The sequence below is a fragment of the Protopterus annectens genome, chromosome 1.part1, assembly GCF_019279795.1.
Source record: "Protopterus annectens isolate FY-2018-M chromosome 1.part1, PAN1.0, whole genome shotgun sequence".
Taxonomy (NCBI): domain Eukaryota; kingdom Metazoa; phylum Chordata; order Ceratodontiformes; family Protopteridae; genus Protopterus; species Protopterus annectens.
In genome coordinates, this window is record NC_056726.1 from 25,413,685 (window position 1) to 25,431,796 (window position 18,112).

Here is an 18,112-nt window from a genome sequence, read left to right on the forward strand (position 1 = left end):
CAGGAGAAAAGGCAGCCTGGAAAACAGGGACGCAGATGGAAACAGAAGGAGATGATGGAGTAGTGAAAGAATAGAAAGAAAAAGCAAATATCGAGACCGGAGAATGTGTGCAGGATTCTGAGTCAGCAATTGGTGGATGTATAATTACAACCCTCCAAATGGGAGGGTTGCATGATGATTTATTTGAAATGATGGTGCAGACTGAGACAGAAAATGAAGGAGATGTTTCCTGGACAGAGACATTATGGAGAAAATACAAGAGGAAGATGTAGAGACAATCTTGAAGAATAGTGGTGAGATGGAAAAGAAAACAAATGCAGAGAAAGTAAAAGAAGGTAAAAGTGGAGTAGCAGAAAAGAACACAGAAGAAAATGAAAAATAGAAGTATGTGGTAAGGATTCAAAGTAAAGAAGATAAAGAAATGGAAAGGTATGAAGTGTGTGACAATTTAATAGCCCCTTATTAACAAAGAGACATTTTGTGACATTATATCTGAGACTATTTTTTTCAATAGAAAATTTTCTTAGAGAATATGAAAAAAAAAGAAAGACTGTTACCTGTGAAATCTTTTATGTGATAAAAGCATTTATTTATTTATTTTTATGTCCAATTTCAAACAGAGGTAGAAAGAGAGATTTTGAAAAGATATTTGAAAGCTTTATGTAAAAAAAGTACTAGACATTGCAAATGTTTACGACAAAAGGGGTTTATGGCCTGGTGGCTGAGACTGTAATATTGGGTTAGAAATAGAAAGAGAAAAAATATACACATACCAAGTGTGATAAATGTGGAGGGGAACAGGAGTGTTGTAAAATATTGGAGACAACCTAAAACACGATTTTGTTGTAGAAAAGACGGACATTTGATACGTAACGGTGACAAAAGAAGATGTTATATTTGTAGGGAAATGGGACATGATACAAAAAATGTGAATTGAAATGTTACAGATGTAACAAAATTGGACATTTGTAGATGAATTGCAAAAGCGAAAATAACAGTAATAAAAACAAAAAGAAAAAGAAAAAAAATCAACAGAGAAAAGAAATTTTAGAAGTAGTAGAAATAGAACAATTAGATGAGAAAAATAAAGAGGACATGGAAGAAGGTTCTGAAATAAGTGATTAAGAAGACATAAAAGGGGAAGTAATAAAATGAGAAAAAAAGAATTCTATTGGTAAAAGGGTAAAAGACAGAAAAAGAAAATTTAAAGGGATAAGTATAAAAGAAAATAGAAAGAAAAATGATGAAAACGAATGTATAGAGCTAAAGGTTGGGGCTTGGTATAATGGTTACGGTGTTTAACTAACAGATACAAAATATGTTCCAGGATTCAATAAACTCAGTGTACTCTTTGCATAGAGCATGCACGGAGCTTACATGTTTACAGGACAAAGCCAGAATAGTCTCCCTGCAGAAGTCTGGCACTGTGGTTCTTAACTAGGAGTACAATAAAAATCTTGGTCTCCTGAATATCCCATCCCTGTGCCCTACACCTGTCACCTTCTCCACAAATGCCTACCATGTCTGTCACAGATCTAGAGCAATGGAAATTTATGCTTTCCCACCAGTTCCAGTTATCACATTTACAGGGAGTGTGCACACTGTTTGAAACTGTTGCACTCCACTTATCATCGATGAAACACAGTGCTTGGCACTATGCACCCCCAAGCACCACATTTGTGTGATGGCAAGCAGAGCGCAACAGTGGCAAGCAGTGATTGCAGTTGCAATTTCAATGTTATTGGTTGTACAGACAGGTGTGTATGTGTGTTGTGCAAATATGAAGGCCATGCCAGTCCAGATAGTAGAAATATACTTACAGGACTACAGTAGACAGTATACCCACAGTCATACATGTCATAATAAATGTGACAATACATAAATATATACATAAATCACTGGCACAATACTAGTGTCTCAGCCCTCATACATATAATTCATAACAGCTCGACTATGTCAAATATTATAAGTGAGAGTGTCTATAATGGAAAGTGGAACAACAGTAAAAGTGTATGGAATATATTACATTCAAACCCATTACCATGTGTTTGGCAGTCCTACACTTTCACCTGTTGCCACAAGAAGGTTAAGAAAATACTTGTCTGTGTTGCGGTTCATTGCTATAAACTGCAATGTCACAACAGTAAAACAAAGGTTGCACACCCTGTACTAGAACCCAGGACCATCTATACTCCAGCCCTAAACTTACACCTGCTGCCACAGGACCAGTTACATGACATTCTCTATTTTACTAATTATTCATAAGGTCTCGCAGTTAACTGCTGAGCAACACCACTAAGAGGGTTTGCATAATGCCCAGTAGTATTCATTGAATGCATCCAGTTTCTATTTTTGGCTGTTTGGGTCCTGTCTGCTTTCCGGGGGGTGGGGTCCAGATGTCCAGATTGCGGACTGTAGCGCTTATCACAAATGAGATAAGCACAGCCAAACCTGGCATTCATTTCCTCTGTTCCCTCTGTGCCAAAATGTACAAATACTGCCCCCCCCAAAAAAATAGACAAAGACAGAAAAGGAAAAAAGAAAAAAAGGGGGGCAAGTAGTTGAAATGAGGAAAATCAATGTATGGCATACACACAGGAAAATTTGGGCTCATATGAAATATGTCTAAATACATCTGGATTTGAACTCTCACTCCACTGCACTTTCACAACACAGGATGGGTGCCTTATCCCTCTCTGCCACACAAACAGCTTTGCAGCAAAGAATTTAACTCAGTCTGCACACAACCAGCTACAACAGCATCTACAGTGATATCATACCATACAACTGTTATTTGTACATTTATTATTCTTGGATGTACTATACCTAGTGATCACACAACCTGTTATGATTATTGCTTGCAAATATACATCTCTGTCTTACATTTCAGTGTTTGTTGGGCATTCTTCAGTTATATGACCAGTAATGTGAGACATGCAACTGACACACCCAAGTCAAAGTAAGGCAGCCTGCAGTGCTGTTGTGTTTTCCTTCTCCCAACCAGTAATCATTCACAGCTGCAATCCATTAAAAACAAACACTGAGGGAGTGCCTGCACTATGTTTACATCTCATACATAGATCCAAGTATTTGGGATTCAGCAATTCTAATGAGTTCACAACTCATTTGCATCTTCACTGTGCTAACAGCCATGAATCTACACCATATAAAAAGGCAAACGTAGCTAGGCAAATTGATGGTGAGAAGACTTGTTTGTGTTGGGAAGACTGAACAAAAGCTACTTTTTCAAGATATATTTGTACAGAGAAGTACTGAACTTCATGAGATATGCTTCCATTTTGTCAGCTACATACTGCATATGCTGAAATTTTATTTATGTATTTATTTAACATTTGTTTACTGGGAAAGTCTGACTAGGAACAAAGCTAATTTCAGTGGAGGCCCGAAGAGAAACACTCCAGATGCATGTCTTTGTAACATGGAAGGAAACCGAAGTACCCAGAGAAAACCCACACAAATGCAGGGAGGACATGCAGACTCCAGACAGAAGGCACTCCAGCTGAGAATTGAAACGGAGAACCTTTTACTGTAAGGCGACAAAACTACTGCTGCACCAATGTGCCATCCAAATGTAATTTATGAAATTAAAAGTATTCATTATGAAATTAAATGTATTTAAGAAAATTTTGAAGCAAAGATTTTTACACGTTTATCTGTATATATTAGTTAGAAATGTACTAGATGGCATGGGCATGTTTGTCAAGCTATTTCAGAGGTATACATGATTACCAATACATGAAAATGGAATGCTGTGTGATAAATATATACAAATGATTCAGGGACAGTTCCTTTGATAGCACTTTTAGCAGTTCAAAGATGGTTTGTTAGCAAAATGTGTAATTTTCCTGTTATTTTGAGGTAAGCAAAGGTGAGTTAATGTTATGGCACAGACAAGGGTACACTGTTCTTTTGGGGGGAGCAAAGGTGACTTAACGTTATGGCACCAACAAGGATATGTTGTTCTTGTTACTCTCCTTGTTTTGCATCCTGCTTGTTGTTCATATTTCATATCTCTAGACTGTTTTATGTTTCCCCAGTGGGTAATACTGAGGCAGCAGAAAACAGCTGCAGTGGGCTATGACCAGATGGTTACAGGAAGAGGGGTTGCAAGGGGACCACTAACACCCAATGAAGATTTCCTGGCCAATTTCAGAGATCCACATAGCTCCCAGGAGAGTACAGTACAGCACATGCTGGCTGTCGGAGCAACAGTTTCAGAGACAGGAAGCACATCCCAGGGGGAGCTTCCATGTAGGCTTTGGTATCTGAACAGCTGAATACTGTTACATAGCAAAACAATTGAAATCAAGAATTTACTTCTGTGTCACATCTCTTTTTTTTGGGGGGGTGTTGACTGCTATAGTTATTAGCTTAGATTGGAGTTGTCAGCCACGTTCTTGTTGAAAGTATAGTTAATGGACATATAACAGGGTAAAAGTATTACCCCTATGTTACTGTTAGTTGATGATGTTGCTCTTACCTCCTGCTTAACTTCTTCCAAGACCATCTGAATTACAGAGGAGAATCTCTTCTGCAGATAGTAAACCAAACACTTTTATGTTGGTACTGCTGAGCAATTTAAAAAAATATATTTTATTGTATGCTGTTGATGTCAGGTCTATTGTCTATATTGCTGTTCTGTCTGCAGTGGTGGCAGCAGTGTTACTTTGTTAGCATATATTGCAATATAGTAATGTAGGTATTCATTTATGCATGTGTTGTTTCATTTTATCACAGGTGATCATGACAGTGGGAGTTTGGGCCCTCTGCCACCTGATGTCAGTGTGCCAGCAGTCTCTGATGAACATGGTGGCCAAATTGAGGCACAGTCGAGGGATGCAGAGGTTGCATCTGACACTGAGGTTGACATACAGCCATATCAGACACAGCCAGTAGGCCTATGCCCACCTTTTCCAGTGAGGCCACAGATATTGGACAGGTGGAGGGTGAGGTCACTGTTTAGGGAATTGTGGCTACTGCGCTTCAGTGCCTGCTGAGTCTGGCCATAGTCAAAGTGTGGGTGAGGTGCCATGCAGGAGGGTTGTTAGGGGTGCTCAGAAGAGGCCTTCTGTCCCTCCTCCACCTGCTCCAGGTATCTCTTCCCGTGCAACTCAACATATGTTTAGGGCCATCATGGAGGCAAAGGCACTTTCCCAGAAGTGACTAGTCAGATGCTAAGGGTTGTAGATGTAGTATAAGCTGACATGCGGGACTGCATCCACCGTGTTGCCAATTCAATGGATTGGATAAATGACACATTGGAACGTGGGATGTCTGTGATGGAACATCTGCTGGGAGGGGAAAGACATTTACATGGGCATAGGTCAGCCACATCATCTGCTGTCAACCAATGTGGCCATGCCCAATCATGCCCCGATAGTGGCAGTACTTCCACTGCTCCATCAGTGAATGTCCTGTCCACACCCAGACATGGCAGACCATGGGGTTGTGGTCCTGAGTGTCCCTGTGAAGGGAGCTCATACAGCAGACATCAGTCACATTCAGGTAGCAGCACTGCATCTGACCATGGGCGTGGATGTACTAGTGTAACTCCTGGCAGAGCCAGCTCTTGTTGTCGAGGACAACAACAATAAACTACCACCTCTACCATGCATGGCTCACACCTCTCCAAAATACCAAGATATAGAGCCAGCACAGTGTTTGGCTGCATTCATGCAGACACACACACCAGTTTCACCTGGAAGACCCTACAGACACACACATACCAGTTAACCCATTTTGTCTCACTGGCCATTTGGTACTGTATCCAACTGTATGCCTGCTTCTCTTTCTTACTCACACACACTCACTGACCTTTTGTGTCAGTCTAGGCTTCCTGCTCCCCCAACACACACACACACACACACACACACACACACACACACACACACACACAAAACACCCTGTGCAAGTGATGATAACTGTGCCATATCCCTATTTTCTATCTTTTGGATTCAGGGATACATAAGCGTTGTGTCTAATGCTCATTGTGCATAGCTAATTTAGTGCTTAGTACACCTGTATTTGTGGTGTTGAACTGTTAATTGTACCTTTGACATATATTGGCCTTGGAAAGTCAGACAGTTGATACCATCAACATTTCCCAATTTTACAGTTAATGATCTTGTGAGGGTTGTGAAGTCAGAAACTTTAAAGTGTATCATTACTTTCTAACTTCTCTCTTTAATGATTTTCCAGTACAAATGTATGGTGCATCATCAGAACTTTTGAAAAGTATGCCTGTGTGAATATTTGATGCCTGAGGCTTACTACTTAGTAATGGACACATATACATCAAATAAGTCTCTGCTGTCACATGTTGTTATTTTCTGTACAAATCTCCCACCTTTTACTTGCTTACCAGACCAAGTAATGAAATACAAAGATATGCCACACATTCATATTATTAACTCATTCCCTGTGGTACAGCTCTTTTGAGTGTGTGCCTTTAACTCCCAGTGAGCGTGGCTTAAGCCTTTGAAAAATGAAGTTATCACCTTACAGTTCTTGAAAATACTCATTGAAAGAGGTTAAATATCTATATAGTTGTATTTGTCATCACATATGCTTCAAGACAAAATATCCTGGTACTGTGTAAGTAACATGGTTTTGGAATTATTAATGCAAATATGAAGAATCAATATTTGATGCCTAGAGGAGCAGTAGGAGTTAACTGCAGAAAATGCCTGGAGGAGCACTCGGCTGTAATGAGTTAAACAATACACTCCAGGTTCAGGACTTACCTTGGAAATGCAGCAGTTGCCACAATTTTAGTTTAGGGCAGACTCTGTCTGATGCAAGCAGTACACAACCAATACACAGCGAGGTAAAGGTTGTGTGAATTACCTGGCATCAGTGTTACTATATGTATGTATGTAAGCAGGAGGAAAGTTTTAGGCACCTAGCTGGTGAGTGAGTGTGTTATGTGTTGTCTCTTATCCAATTCAAGGGCATAATGAGCACACCTACATCTGCTTGTACCCACAGCAGCTGGTAGTTCCCCATCTGACTCCTCAGCTGCCTGTGGCTGTGGTTACCATGGTGGGTTGTGTGCCTCATCCTCTTGCTGATCCTACTGAAGCTGTTTCCTCAGGATTATGTTGCATAACATGGGCACATACTGTGAATATTTCTGTATATGTCCACGGATTGTACTGCAGGACTCTCCCAGATGTATCTAGGCACTGGAACCATGACTTCAGCAGCCCAAATACATGTTCTATGATATTTCTGGTTTGAGTGTGTGCCTCATTATGACATTCTTCCCTGGAAGTGTGTGCATTTCTGATGGATGTCATCAGCTATGGTTCCAGTGCATAGCCTGCATCCTAGTAAATGATCCTGTGGGATATCCCCCTAGCAAACATCTGGTAGAGCTGGGAGGTGTGCCAAATATGTGAGTCATGGTAACTGCCAGGGTTGCCAGCACACACAAAAATTATTCCCTTGGCATTATACACAGTTTGGCAGTTGATAGAGTGGTAGCCCTTTCTGTTTATGTAGAGCCTACCCTGTTCTCCAGGTGGTGCCTTCATTTCTACATGTGTGCAATCTATGGCACCCAGTACTTCTGGGTAATGTGCTACACAGTAAATCTCCTGCTTATGTCTGTTCTTCTCCTCAGAACTATGGGGGAAATATATGTGGTCACTATAATATCGGAACATAGCATTCAGGAATTGGTGGAGGATCCTGGATGCTGATCCCTGGGACACCCACAGCATATCCTCTGTTGGTCTCTGAACCTGTCGCTAAGACTTTAAGGGCTACACATACCTTAGTCTACACTGGGATGGGTTGGCACTGACTCTGATTTGAGAATGGCAGAGGTCACATAGTTCCTGTAGTGTGTCCCTGTCCATCCTGTAGCGCTCTACAATTTCCACATCATGTAGGTTGTGAAAAGTTAAATGGGGCCTGAAAACTCTTCTCCTTGGCCTAGGCCTATTGGCAGCAGTAGCAGCATTGGCTTCAACCTGTAGCACATACAAATGAATTAAAGCAGCAGCAGCCCCTAACATTCAGTCTGTGTAGACTGCTTTCCATGGCTGTATTCCACAAGTTTTGGAATTCACAGGAAAATCCATCACAGAGTCTACATGGATGCTTTACAGCTTGTTGAACAGCTCCATCATGTTGGATTGGCTGACTAGCATGGAATACAGCTACTTAAGCTGCAATTAACATGCCACGGTGTTTACCTTGCTTGCACGGGGATGAACATCTCTACATGGTGCTTGCTAAATATAAATTTTGCTGCAGCATGACATGCACATGGAAAAAATGCCAGAGTAGGGCTTATTGAATCCACCTGACAGTGCTTGATTCTTACCTTTGAAAAGAAAATTGGTTAGGCTTAGAATGGCCTATTAAGAAAGCTAGCCTAGTAATTAGCTATGAATTTATGAAACGGCGAATCTAAGGAAAAGGGAAAATAAAAATTCTAGAATGCTTTCTGTAAATGTGAATAGTATTAAGAATATAATAAGGAGAACACAAATTTTGGAGTGGTGTAATACATGTGATATAGATTTAATTATATTAGAAGACACAAGATTTTTAACAAATGAAGGAAAATCACAAACAGAGAAACTATGGGGAGGAAGGATAATCTGGAATTTGGAAAATGAGAGATGTTCTGGAATAGCCTTATTCTGTAGAAATTCAGTAAAGATATTAATTGTAACTTTTGCAAAAATGGGAAGATTAACCATTGTAGATTTAAAAATGTAAAGAACAAGTATACCGAATTTTAACATTACTAACTGTAAAGAAAGGGAAAGCTTATTTCATCAGATATTAGACTATGTTGTAATAAATATGAATATTATAATAAAAGGAGGCTTTAATTGTGATTTAAGAAGCAATTGTAAAAAGAATGGAAATGATATAAGAAAAATATTAGAAGTTATAAGATATGGTAAGTTAAAATTTTGGGACAAAAAATCATAGACTTACAAAAGGGGTATGTCTAGAACTGAAACAGATAATTTTATAGTATCAGTAGGTTTAGTTATAGGCGAAGGGAAGGTAATTGAAACAGGTTTTTCTGATCATCTTGCAATATGGCTAGAGATAAAAGAAAATAAAGAATATATAAAAAAATAGGCAAAGGAATAAAAAGAATTAATGAGAAAGCATGGAATGAAGAAGAAAAGAAATTGGCAATACAATTACAGAGTGACCATATTACTATGAGAACATTTTATAAAAAAATGGTCTAAATCATTGATGATATTTAAGGAAATATAACATATATTTTTACAGTAGCAATATGATGTGAGGAAAGCACAGAAAGAAAATATATAAGAGTATATAACTATGCATTGGAAGGTTTAGAACTTATATATTGATAGAAAGTATGTTGACAAAAAAGATGAAAGAAATTAACAAAAACACAGGAATTGTTATATAAGCAAACTAAAACAGCACCCTCTGGCTACTCCAATATACTATAAAAAATCATCAGAAGAAAATAATGGAAGAAATGGCAAAGCCATCCTTTCAGATAAAAGAATTATTACTTTGAACTTCAGCAATCCACCAGAAAAAGAAAAAAAAAGTTGGTCCCCAGTATTAACAATACCTAACCCAGGCAAAATAGTTACCACCCCTCCTCAGGATTCTTCCCCCTGATCTCACCAAGCTTCCTAATTCCTGCAAATAGCAGCTAAAGCTATTGCCTACCCTGTCTCTATTCTAATAAACAATCCTATACAAACAACTACTTAACCATCTCCCTCATAAACAACTACTAGCTAACCTCAAACATGGATTTAGACCTTTCATAGTACCACCACTGCATTACTTCTTTACCAACACTATCAACTGTAACAGCATCTCAGTCTAGAACACACCCACTGTCTAAACTTAAAACAATTAACTGGTTTGAAACTTCCTACAACACTATATCTAACAACAACACTCTTACAAAAACACACACAATCACCATCAAAACACCAGCTCTTAGCAACCTCCTGACTCCTATAATACCTATTCTCCAACTCAGTTGACAAAATATGGAATAACCTTCCCTTCACACATCTCTCTAGCACTCTTCACTACAAATGACTTAATGCCTCTATAGTTACTACTGTTCTCATAACAGATGAAAAAAAAAAAATATATATAATTTTGTTTTATCTACCATATTTTGTACTGAAAGTAGTTAATGCCTTCCTTATTACTTAGTTGTTTTACTTGTCTCTTTTTTTTTTTTGTATTACCTGTAAAAAAATCTCTCTTTTTTTTCATTGCCTTTGTAATAAATATATATTTATGTTTTTTATTAACAAATGTAAAATAAATAAATAAATAAAATAAAATAAATATAATTTTTACAAGGAAAAAGAGATGAAGCATCAAGTTACTTAAACAGATTAGTAAAGGAAGATGGTAGTGTAATAAGTCTAATAAAATGTAAAAGGAGAAATAGAATTCAGAAAAAGATTAAAAACAGTGTTGTACAATATGTACAAGAAATGTTTAAAGAAAAAAGAAGGTAGTGAAAAAATATGGAAAGTAAAAATAAGTTAACAGAAAGAGGGGAAAAAGAGCTGGAAAAGGGGATTTCTTTCCATGAGTTACATAAAGTAGTCAGACAAGTAAATATAGACTCAACTGTAGGTCCAGGTGGAATAGAGTATGAAATGTATAAAAATGTAAAGGATTTGCAAATATATATATATTTTAATGATTTTTGAATGAATGGTTATATGAAAGGTTTATGTATAAAGAATTATGTAGAGGAATGCTTAAATTCATATGGAAGAATGACTATAGAAGGGAATTAAGACTGGAGACCAATAATATTGAATAATATGTTTAGAAAATCTTTATGAAAATAAAATAAAAGAGATTTGAAACTAAAATGGAAGCTTGCATATATAGTATAAAGGGGAAGGGTTGTCAAGAATTATTAATGATAGAGAAATTGTGGATATTATGAACAGAGAAGAAGAAGAAAGAATCATGACAGAAGACCTTATTCTGGCATTTGACACAATTGTACATGAAATCTTGAGGGGAAATAATGAAAGCATATAATATAAGTGAGAATGTTAGAAAATTATGTATGTCAGCATATAATAATAGTAAACTAAAAATACTTGTAAATTGCTGGTACATATGAAGAATGGTGTAAGACAGGGATATCCAATGAGCTGTATACTCTTTGCATTAGTTTTGACTGTGATATTATGTTAAATAAATTACAAAATAAAGCAGACAGGGTGTATAACACCTGAAGGGTTATGAATTCCAGTTCTGTTAACATATGCAGATGACATTATAATAATTGCAAAAAACAAAATTTGGATAAAAAAGTAATAATTTGCACAAATGAGTATCTAGAGATGATGGGTGGCTTTAAACAAACAGAAATGTAAAGGTTCACATGGTGTAGTAAAGATTGGGAGTATATGTTTGTTAGGTATAAAATTTGGGAATAAAGATGTAAGTAGAATTCAATGGGAAAAAACAATAAAAGGAATAAAGCAAACATCTTTTCTGGACAACATATAAATAATCATTCAGAAAAAAGGCTTATTTGATAAACTCAGTACTGATGGGAAAATATCATACTTAGCAAGTGTATTTATGTTGCTAACAGTATTTGAAAAGGAATTACTGCAGACAATCTTTTCATTTATATGGGGTTCCAGGTTAAACTCAGTAAAAAAGAGGAGTTTTGTATTTAAATAAAGAAGGAAGTTTAGGGTTAATTAACCCATTTGTATACTCTGATTTGTTAAATTTCTACAAAGTATTAAAGTGGATAAATGAATAAGAGGAGAGATTAGTAGTAAAACTGTATAAATATAAATATGATAAATTTTCAGGTATGGTAAAAAAGATTTAAAACAGAAAAATAGTGTATAAATGAAGAAATAAAATGTTACAAAGAAAAAATACTTTTGTGGAAAATAAGAATTGACATAGAAAAAGATTATAGTATAATAATGCAGCGATAAAACATTAATATGTAAAACAATGGGAAAAATCTAACAAATGAAAAAAATTAAAGCTATAAAAATAAAAAGCAACAAGTCTAATCAGAAAGTAGAATTTTTTTTTTTTATTTTTTTTGTGGAGACTGGTAATAGATAGAGTGCCAGTAAAAGAAAATATGTCATATAAAAAAGTGACAGAATATGTTTATGTTGTCAAGAAGAAGAAACTATGGAACTTGCATTTTTGAAATGGAAAACAGTAAAAATATTATGGTGAAAACTATGTAAAGAAGATTTTTTTTGAAGATATAAAAGTGGATAAAAAAAACATGGATACGATTAAATATTGATATTATAAAAATAGAAATAAGGAATATATTAAAATAATAGCTAACACAATATATTATGTTATATAGGTTACATGGAATAAAAGAATAAATGAAATTATGTTTAATGGTAAATGGATTTTAGCAACAATATTAAGTAAAATCAGATGGTAGTTCTGAAAAAAGTAGTGTGTATCTAATAGGGATAAAAATTTAGCATGACTGTAAAGGAAATTATGAATATATGTAAACAGATTTGTATATTTATACATATGTAAATATTTGTAACTATGTAAATATTTTGTAAATAACAGTTATGTTTGTATACAAATAAAGGATCCCTTCTCTTTTCGATAAGTGCTATGGTATCATTTACATCCACTTGAACTTCCATCAACTCAGGCAGATGGGCCCTCAATTTAATATCTCATCTAAAGGAAGGCACACTCAAGAGTGCAGCTCCCCTCCTTTTGGTGCAGTGCAGTATTAGCAATGTAAATTAATCAAACTGTCTGGCATAGGAATATAACCTATTAACTCCTGATCTTCAGCACCAAAGCTGAGTGTGCTACAGTGTGCTACCCATTGACTTGTCTTCTGTAATTAAGGCAAATGTTCAGGAACTACTCAAAACTGTCACTGTTCTGTAGGTCTGACATTTATTCAAATGTACAAAATGAGAAACTTCTTAAATAAATGGAAAATTCTAGAGAACAAACCATACTTTTGACCAATATGAAAGACCTGTATTCACCCAATTACTAAAATAAAGTATTTGTTGATGAATTCAAGTTATTTCTGTTGTTTTATATCATAGTAAGATTTCTTAGATAAAGATTCATAGCTTTCTACAAAATGTACAGAATGTCATAACATTTTTTCTACTAAATTATGTATGTTTTGTCACATTATTATTATTATTCTTATTCTTATTCTTATTATTACTATTATTATTATTATTAGACAAAATTGTCCAGTAGTGGTGCACATGATAACCTTATATTTTAGTAATTATGACTTGGCTTGACCTCTAACAAACATGTTGTTATCTCAGCCAAGTTATTTTATCTCTGACATTGTATAATAAAGGTCCTACAAGCTCAAACACAGGCGATATGGTCATTCATAATGAAAATGCATCTAAAATGAAATCAGTGTATCAGTTCAAAAGCCATAAGCAGAAATGTGCCAGCCAAGTATAAGCTGTTTACCACTTTATATAATGCTTATGACAGGATATCAGTTCTGTACTGTTTGTTATTATGTATATTAAAATAATTTATATAGATGACATTAACAACAAAAAAGAAATGTCAAACATATATCATACAATAGTATAAACATACATTTTTACATTTAATATTTTAAGCCAAATATTACTGAAGGTATTATGAAATATCAAGGACTAGTAAGCTACCTAAAAAATTTTAAGTCAATATGACAACTGCATACTGCATACAAGAAATGAAAGATGATAGCCTGTAAGCTATACATTTTAATCCTTTCATCTCAGCACTTGAAGCAATGGAGAGTTGTAGATGCCAAGGCAAAAAAATTTACAGTCTGAAAATTAAAAATAATTCACCCTCAACACACTATACAGATAAGGACTTCAGCAGTACAGTTAATTATATCAACAAAATTACCCTGATTTATGTAGAGGTATGGCTAGTTTACTTGTGCCTAGTGTTTTCCCCCTCAGCTTGCTTGAAAAGTAAAAAAAGTAAGCAGCCAATTTGTGCCACACATGAAGCACTATATGCCTCAGTTCTGACAACAAGTGCAATACCGGCATTCATTTCTGATACCAGTAATCCACTGAAGACCAATCGGGATATGCTGATCATGACCCCTAATGCTTTACACTTGAGGTGGCTGCCCCCTTCACTCACCCTACAAACACCTCTGAATATAAGTTAAATTAAATGAAGTCCTCCACCGAGATGTTAAATGTCATGCTACTTATTATCATGGCTTATCACGTTTCTCCCTCACACACACTAAGAAGTAAAGGTTAATTAATTCATGGCCTATTACTATGTGTGGTAAGCAATGGCATCTGTTGCTCAGAGCTTAGTGCTTGCCTGTCAGTCTCTTGTCACTTGATGAGGGACTGACAATATTAGCAGATTCTCCAATGTTTAAGAAGTTTATTTTTTTTTTCATACAAAGCACTTAAGGACAAAACTGTGTTGGGTTGCATGGATAGGCTTATAAAGACCCTGGTGGTTAATAGCCTGGTATAAACCTTTGAACCTGCCATCCTATGATATTTTAAAATAAAGAATACTGACAGGATACCAATTATATCTGTGGGCAGTGGTAGCAGTACACATTGCCCACAGCAGTGTTTTCTTTCATTTTTTAACTGCAGTAATCACATAATGTTTGCGCATGAGACCCTCAATCTGAAACACATTACTATGGGTATCATCATATGCCTGCATCATATCAATCGATCACAATGTATAAAGTTAGGACTGAGAAGTAGACAGGCAAAATGTGTAAAAGAAAGGTGCATTAATAGATCATAAATAATTGTAGAGATAGTTTGCCAGGAAGGGGAGTGTCTTTGTGTGACAACAGGTTGAATTATATTGTTGTGGCCATTTCTCAGTCTGACCACTGTCAGTCATCCAAGGAACAAACAGCCAAAACTGGTACATTTCACTGTGTGAGGTTGACAGACTGACTATGTGGGAATGTAAAAGGTCATTGCATAACTATTGTTAAACAACTGTTGATATGTTTTTCCACAGAGGGAGGGCACTGCATGTGTATAAAACCAATATGTTGAAATACTTAGCTGTGTCCATTAGTTCCTTCATGTTGATAATATTCAAGCATCCAAGTGAGAAACAATCAGGGATGGAATGTGGAGTAGTAGGCCCAGCGTAAAAGTAATCAACTGCTAATAGATCACAAATAGTCACTGGTGTGTCTTGAGAGAAGGAGTTAATACTTATGTCGAAGATGAACAACTGAAATTCATTATTGTGCCTACCCTTTCTTTCACTTTCGCCACAGCCAGACATAAGGAGTGTACATATAAAATAGCTCTATTTAGGAGAAGGCAAGTTGTTTGTGAAAGCAAAGGCCAGTTACATTAACACCACTAAACTATCATTGATATGACCTGTTAGGGGTTCAGTGTATGCACCTGCGATCAGCATGATGAAATACACAATAGCCACACATCAGCAGCAAACATAAAAAGTAGCTATCTGGGGGAGGCTGGCTATATGTGAAAAGGTGTAATTATGCAATCAGTGTCATCACAGAGTAGAAAGTTACTAGCTGTGTCTGAGAATGCATTATTGTGGCCAACAATCAGTTATTTAACTTTTAACATGCACAAACATCAAGTTAAACAATTTGGCAGTGAGTTGCTGCTTTAATCTGATTACTTTGGAATCTTTAGCATTATAAACTCACACATATTATGCAAAGATGAACACAGGTGGGTTTTATAACTTTGTAGTGCTGTGTATATAAAGTATTATGAACATAAAATACTCACATAGTCATCCTCATCACTTACTCCATGTTGGTGAAGTGACATTTTTACTGTTAGTGAGAACTTTTCAAATTCAGGCTTTACTGTTCTCAGAAGTGTGACAGTTTGGAGACAGGAATATGCTTTCTTGGCTTTAGCATCATGTATGTCATCTCTCTTCCAGGCACCATTTCCTAAAAGATAAGACAAAATGATTGGCATTTAAATGCACATCTGGAGATAACAAAGAAAACATTCATAATAGGAAACAAAATGTTACAAGGCATTTCTCATTGCCTGGGGAAAGAATTACTGCACATGTCCAACCAAGTTAAAGGGAAATATGTGAGTATATCTCATTCTTGTCTATTTCAAAAATCATGTTTCAGAATCAGTTTAAAGAAAAATGTTAAGTACCACTTACGAAAAGTACAGAAATAAAGTTAGCAGTAAAGAAAATTGTTTCTACATAGCTAGAAGTCATACTAGCAATACGTGGTAACCGTACATTTTGGTATTAGTGGATAAGACAAAAAAAACTTGATATAACTTTCTTTTTAACAAGATAACCAAGACAATGCTAGAATAATGAGTACATGCCACTGTGGGCCTGATAATTCTTCTGTGTAAATCATTTATTTATTTCAGTATTGAATGCACTTCATTTTACCCTAACTTCCTAACATAGTTCTTAACCTTCTCCTACCTCTAGAGTCATGTACAAAGCCAAAAATAACTGGGAAACATTTCCTAAATTTTGTGTTGCTTTGATTCCATGTAAAAGTACAGCTCACTGATTCATCAGGGATGAATATTTGGGTCTACTTTAATTAAACGAAAGCAGAATCCGTCGAATATGAATCCATCGACACGTAAACAGCGAAATGTGGAAAAGTCGAACGCACTAAATAGCGAAATCGGAAATGTCAAATTGTCATAGTTGGCCCATCTGCGGTATAGCTCCGTAAGGTAAGTGTGCGATAGTTACGGACCTTATGGTTAGGGTGCGGGTTAAGGTAAGTGCATAGATAGGTAATGTATGTAAGGTTTAGTGTAGGGTTTTGTTAAGTGTGTGTGTGTGGAATGTTTACTTTGTGTGGGTATAGTTCTGTAGGGTAAGTGTGCTGTAGTTACCAACCTTAGGGTTAGGGAGGGGTTAAGGGTAGTGCATGGATAGTTGTGTATGTGGGGTTTAGTGTAGGGTTACAAGTGAGGTTTTGGTGCTTTAATTTAGGGTTAGTAGTAGGGTTTTGGTTAGTGTATGTATGTATGTATGTGTTTTTTGTTGTTGTGTTTGCGTAGGTAGTATGTTACGGGCAGTGGGGTTGGTCGACTATTGCGGTTTCGATGTTTAAATTTTGCGGTTTTGCATGTTTGACGTTATCGCGTTTTGCTGTTTACGTGTCGACGGATTTGTATTCGACGGATTCCGCTTTCGTTTAATTAAGGTTGACCCGAATATTTTGTATATGCAAATTAACAAAACAGTTCTATGAACTGCCATTGAGATAAGGGCAGTATCAAAGTCGCTGCTACCAGGATGAGGGAAATGCTTATGTCTTTAGCATACATGGCAGAAGACAGTTCTGAGCAAATAGCATGCCAGGTTTATTGGCTTCCACTAATGAAGTCTTCATTTACAAAACACTGCAGTTTAAGCATGATATCTAACCAGTGTAAGTCATGCATTCAATTTCTTTAAGTCTATCAATTTCTACATACTAGATGCCAGGAAAGTTTTTTTTTACAAAAGCTAAGGAATTCTCTCTGGGTTTAAACCAGCAAGGATGTATTACTGTAAGAGGCAATGCGGAGCATATTACAAAATCACAAAGGTATTGACATGCAGCCCAGGCTTTAATGCCCAGCTAAATGAAAACACTTCACATTACTGCTGAGAAATCTGTTCTGCCTCGGTCTTACAAAACAACCCAGTTAAATATGTTTTACTGTCCTATAAAACTTATTTAAGTCACTGTCCTTTTACTTATATTTATGTTATCATGTCTGTGCAGTCACTGAGACATGGTTTAAAGATGCAGAGAGCACACCAACAATGCAAGGTTATAATGCCTTCCACACATTTAGGACAGCTACTTCACAGGAAGGGACTAAAGGTGGAGGTGTCAATACTTACATCAAAAATAAATATATTTCAAGGCTAGTCAAACAGGAAAATGCATTTGAGCTGCTCCATTTTCAAATCACCATAGGTAAAATCCAATACCACTTCCTTGCAAGCTATAGGTCCCCCTTTATGACCCAGGAAACCCATACCATGTATTTAAACATATTAGAAACACTTTCCAAAAAACAGA

General features: G+C 36.2%; 1 protein-coding gene across 2 annotated transcripts in view; it reads right to left on the reverse strand.

Moving 5' to 3' along the window:
• The window catches only part of NPR3 (natriuretic peptide receptor 3), a 574,731-nt gene that overhangs the window by 219,768 nt on the left and 336,851 nt on the right, over positions 1 to 18,112 (reverse strand). For both annotated transcript variants that reach the window (XM_044073444.1, XM_044073443.1), the window contains exon 3: positions 15,819 to 15,988. In XM_044073444.1, the coding sequence (XP_043929379.1) occupies positions 15,819 to 15,988 (170 nt within the window). The remainder of the gene's footprint in view (positions 1 to 15,818; positions 15,989 to 18,112) is intronic.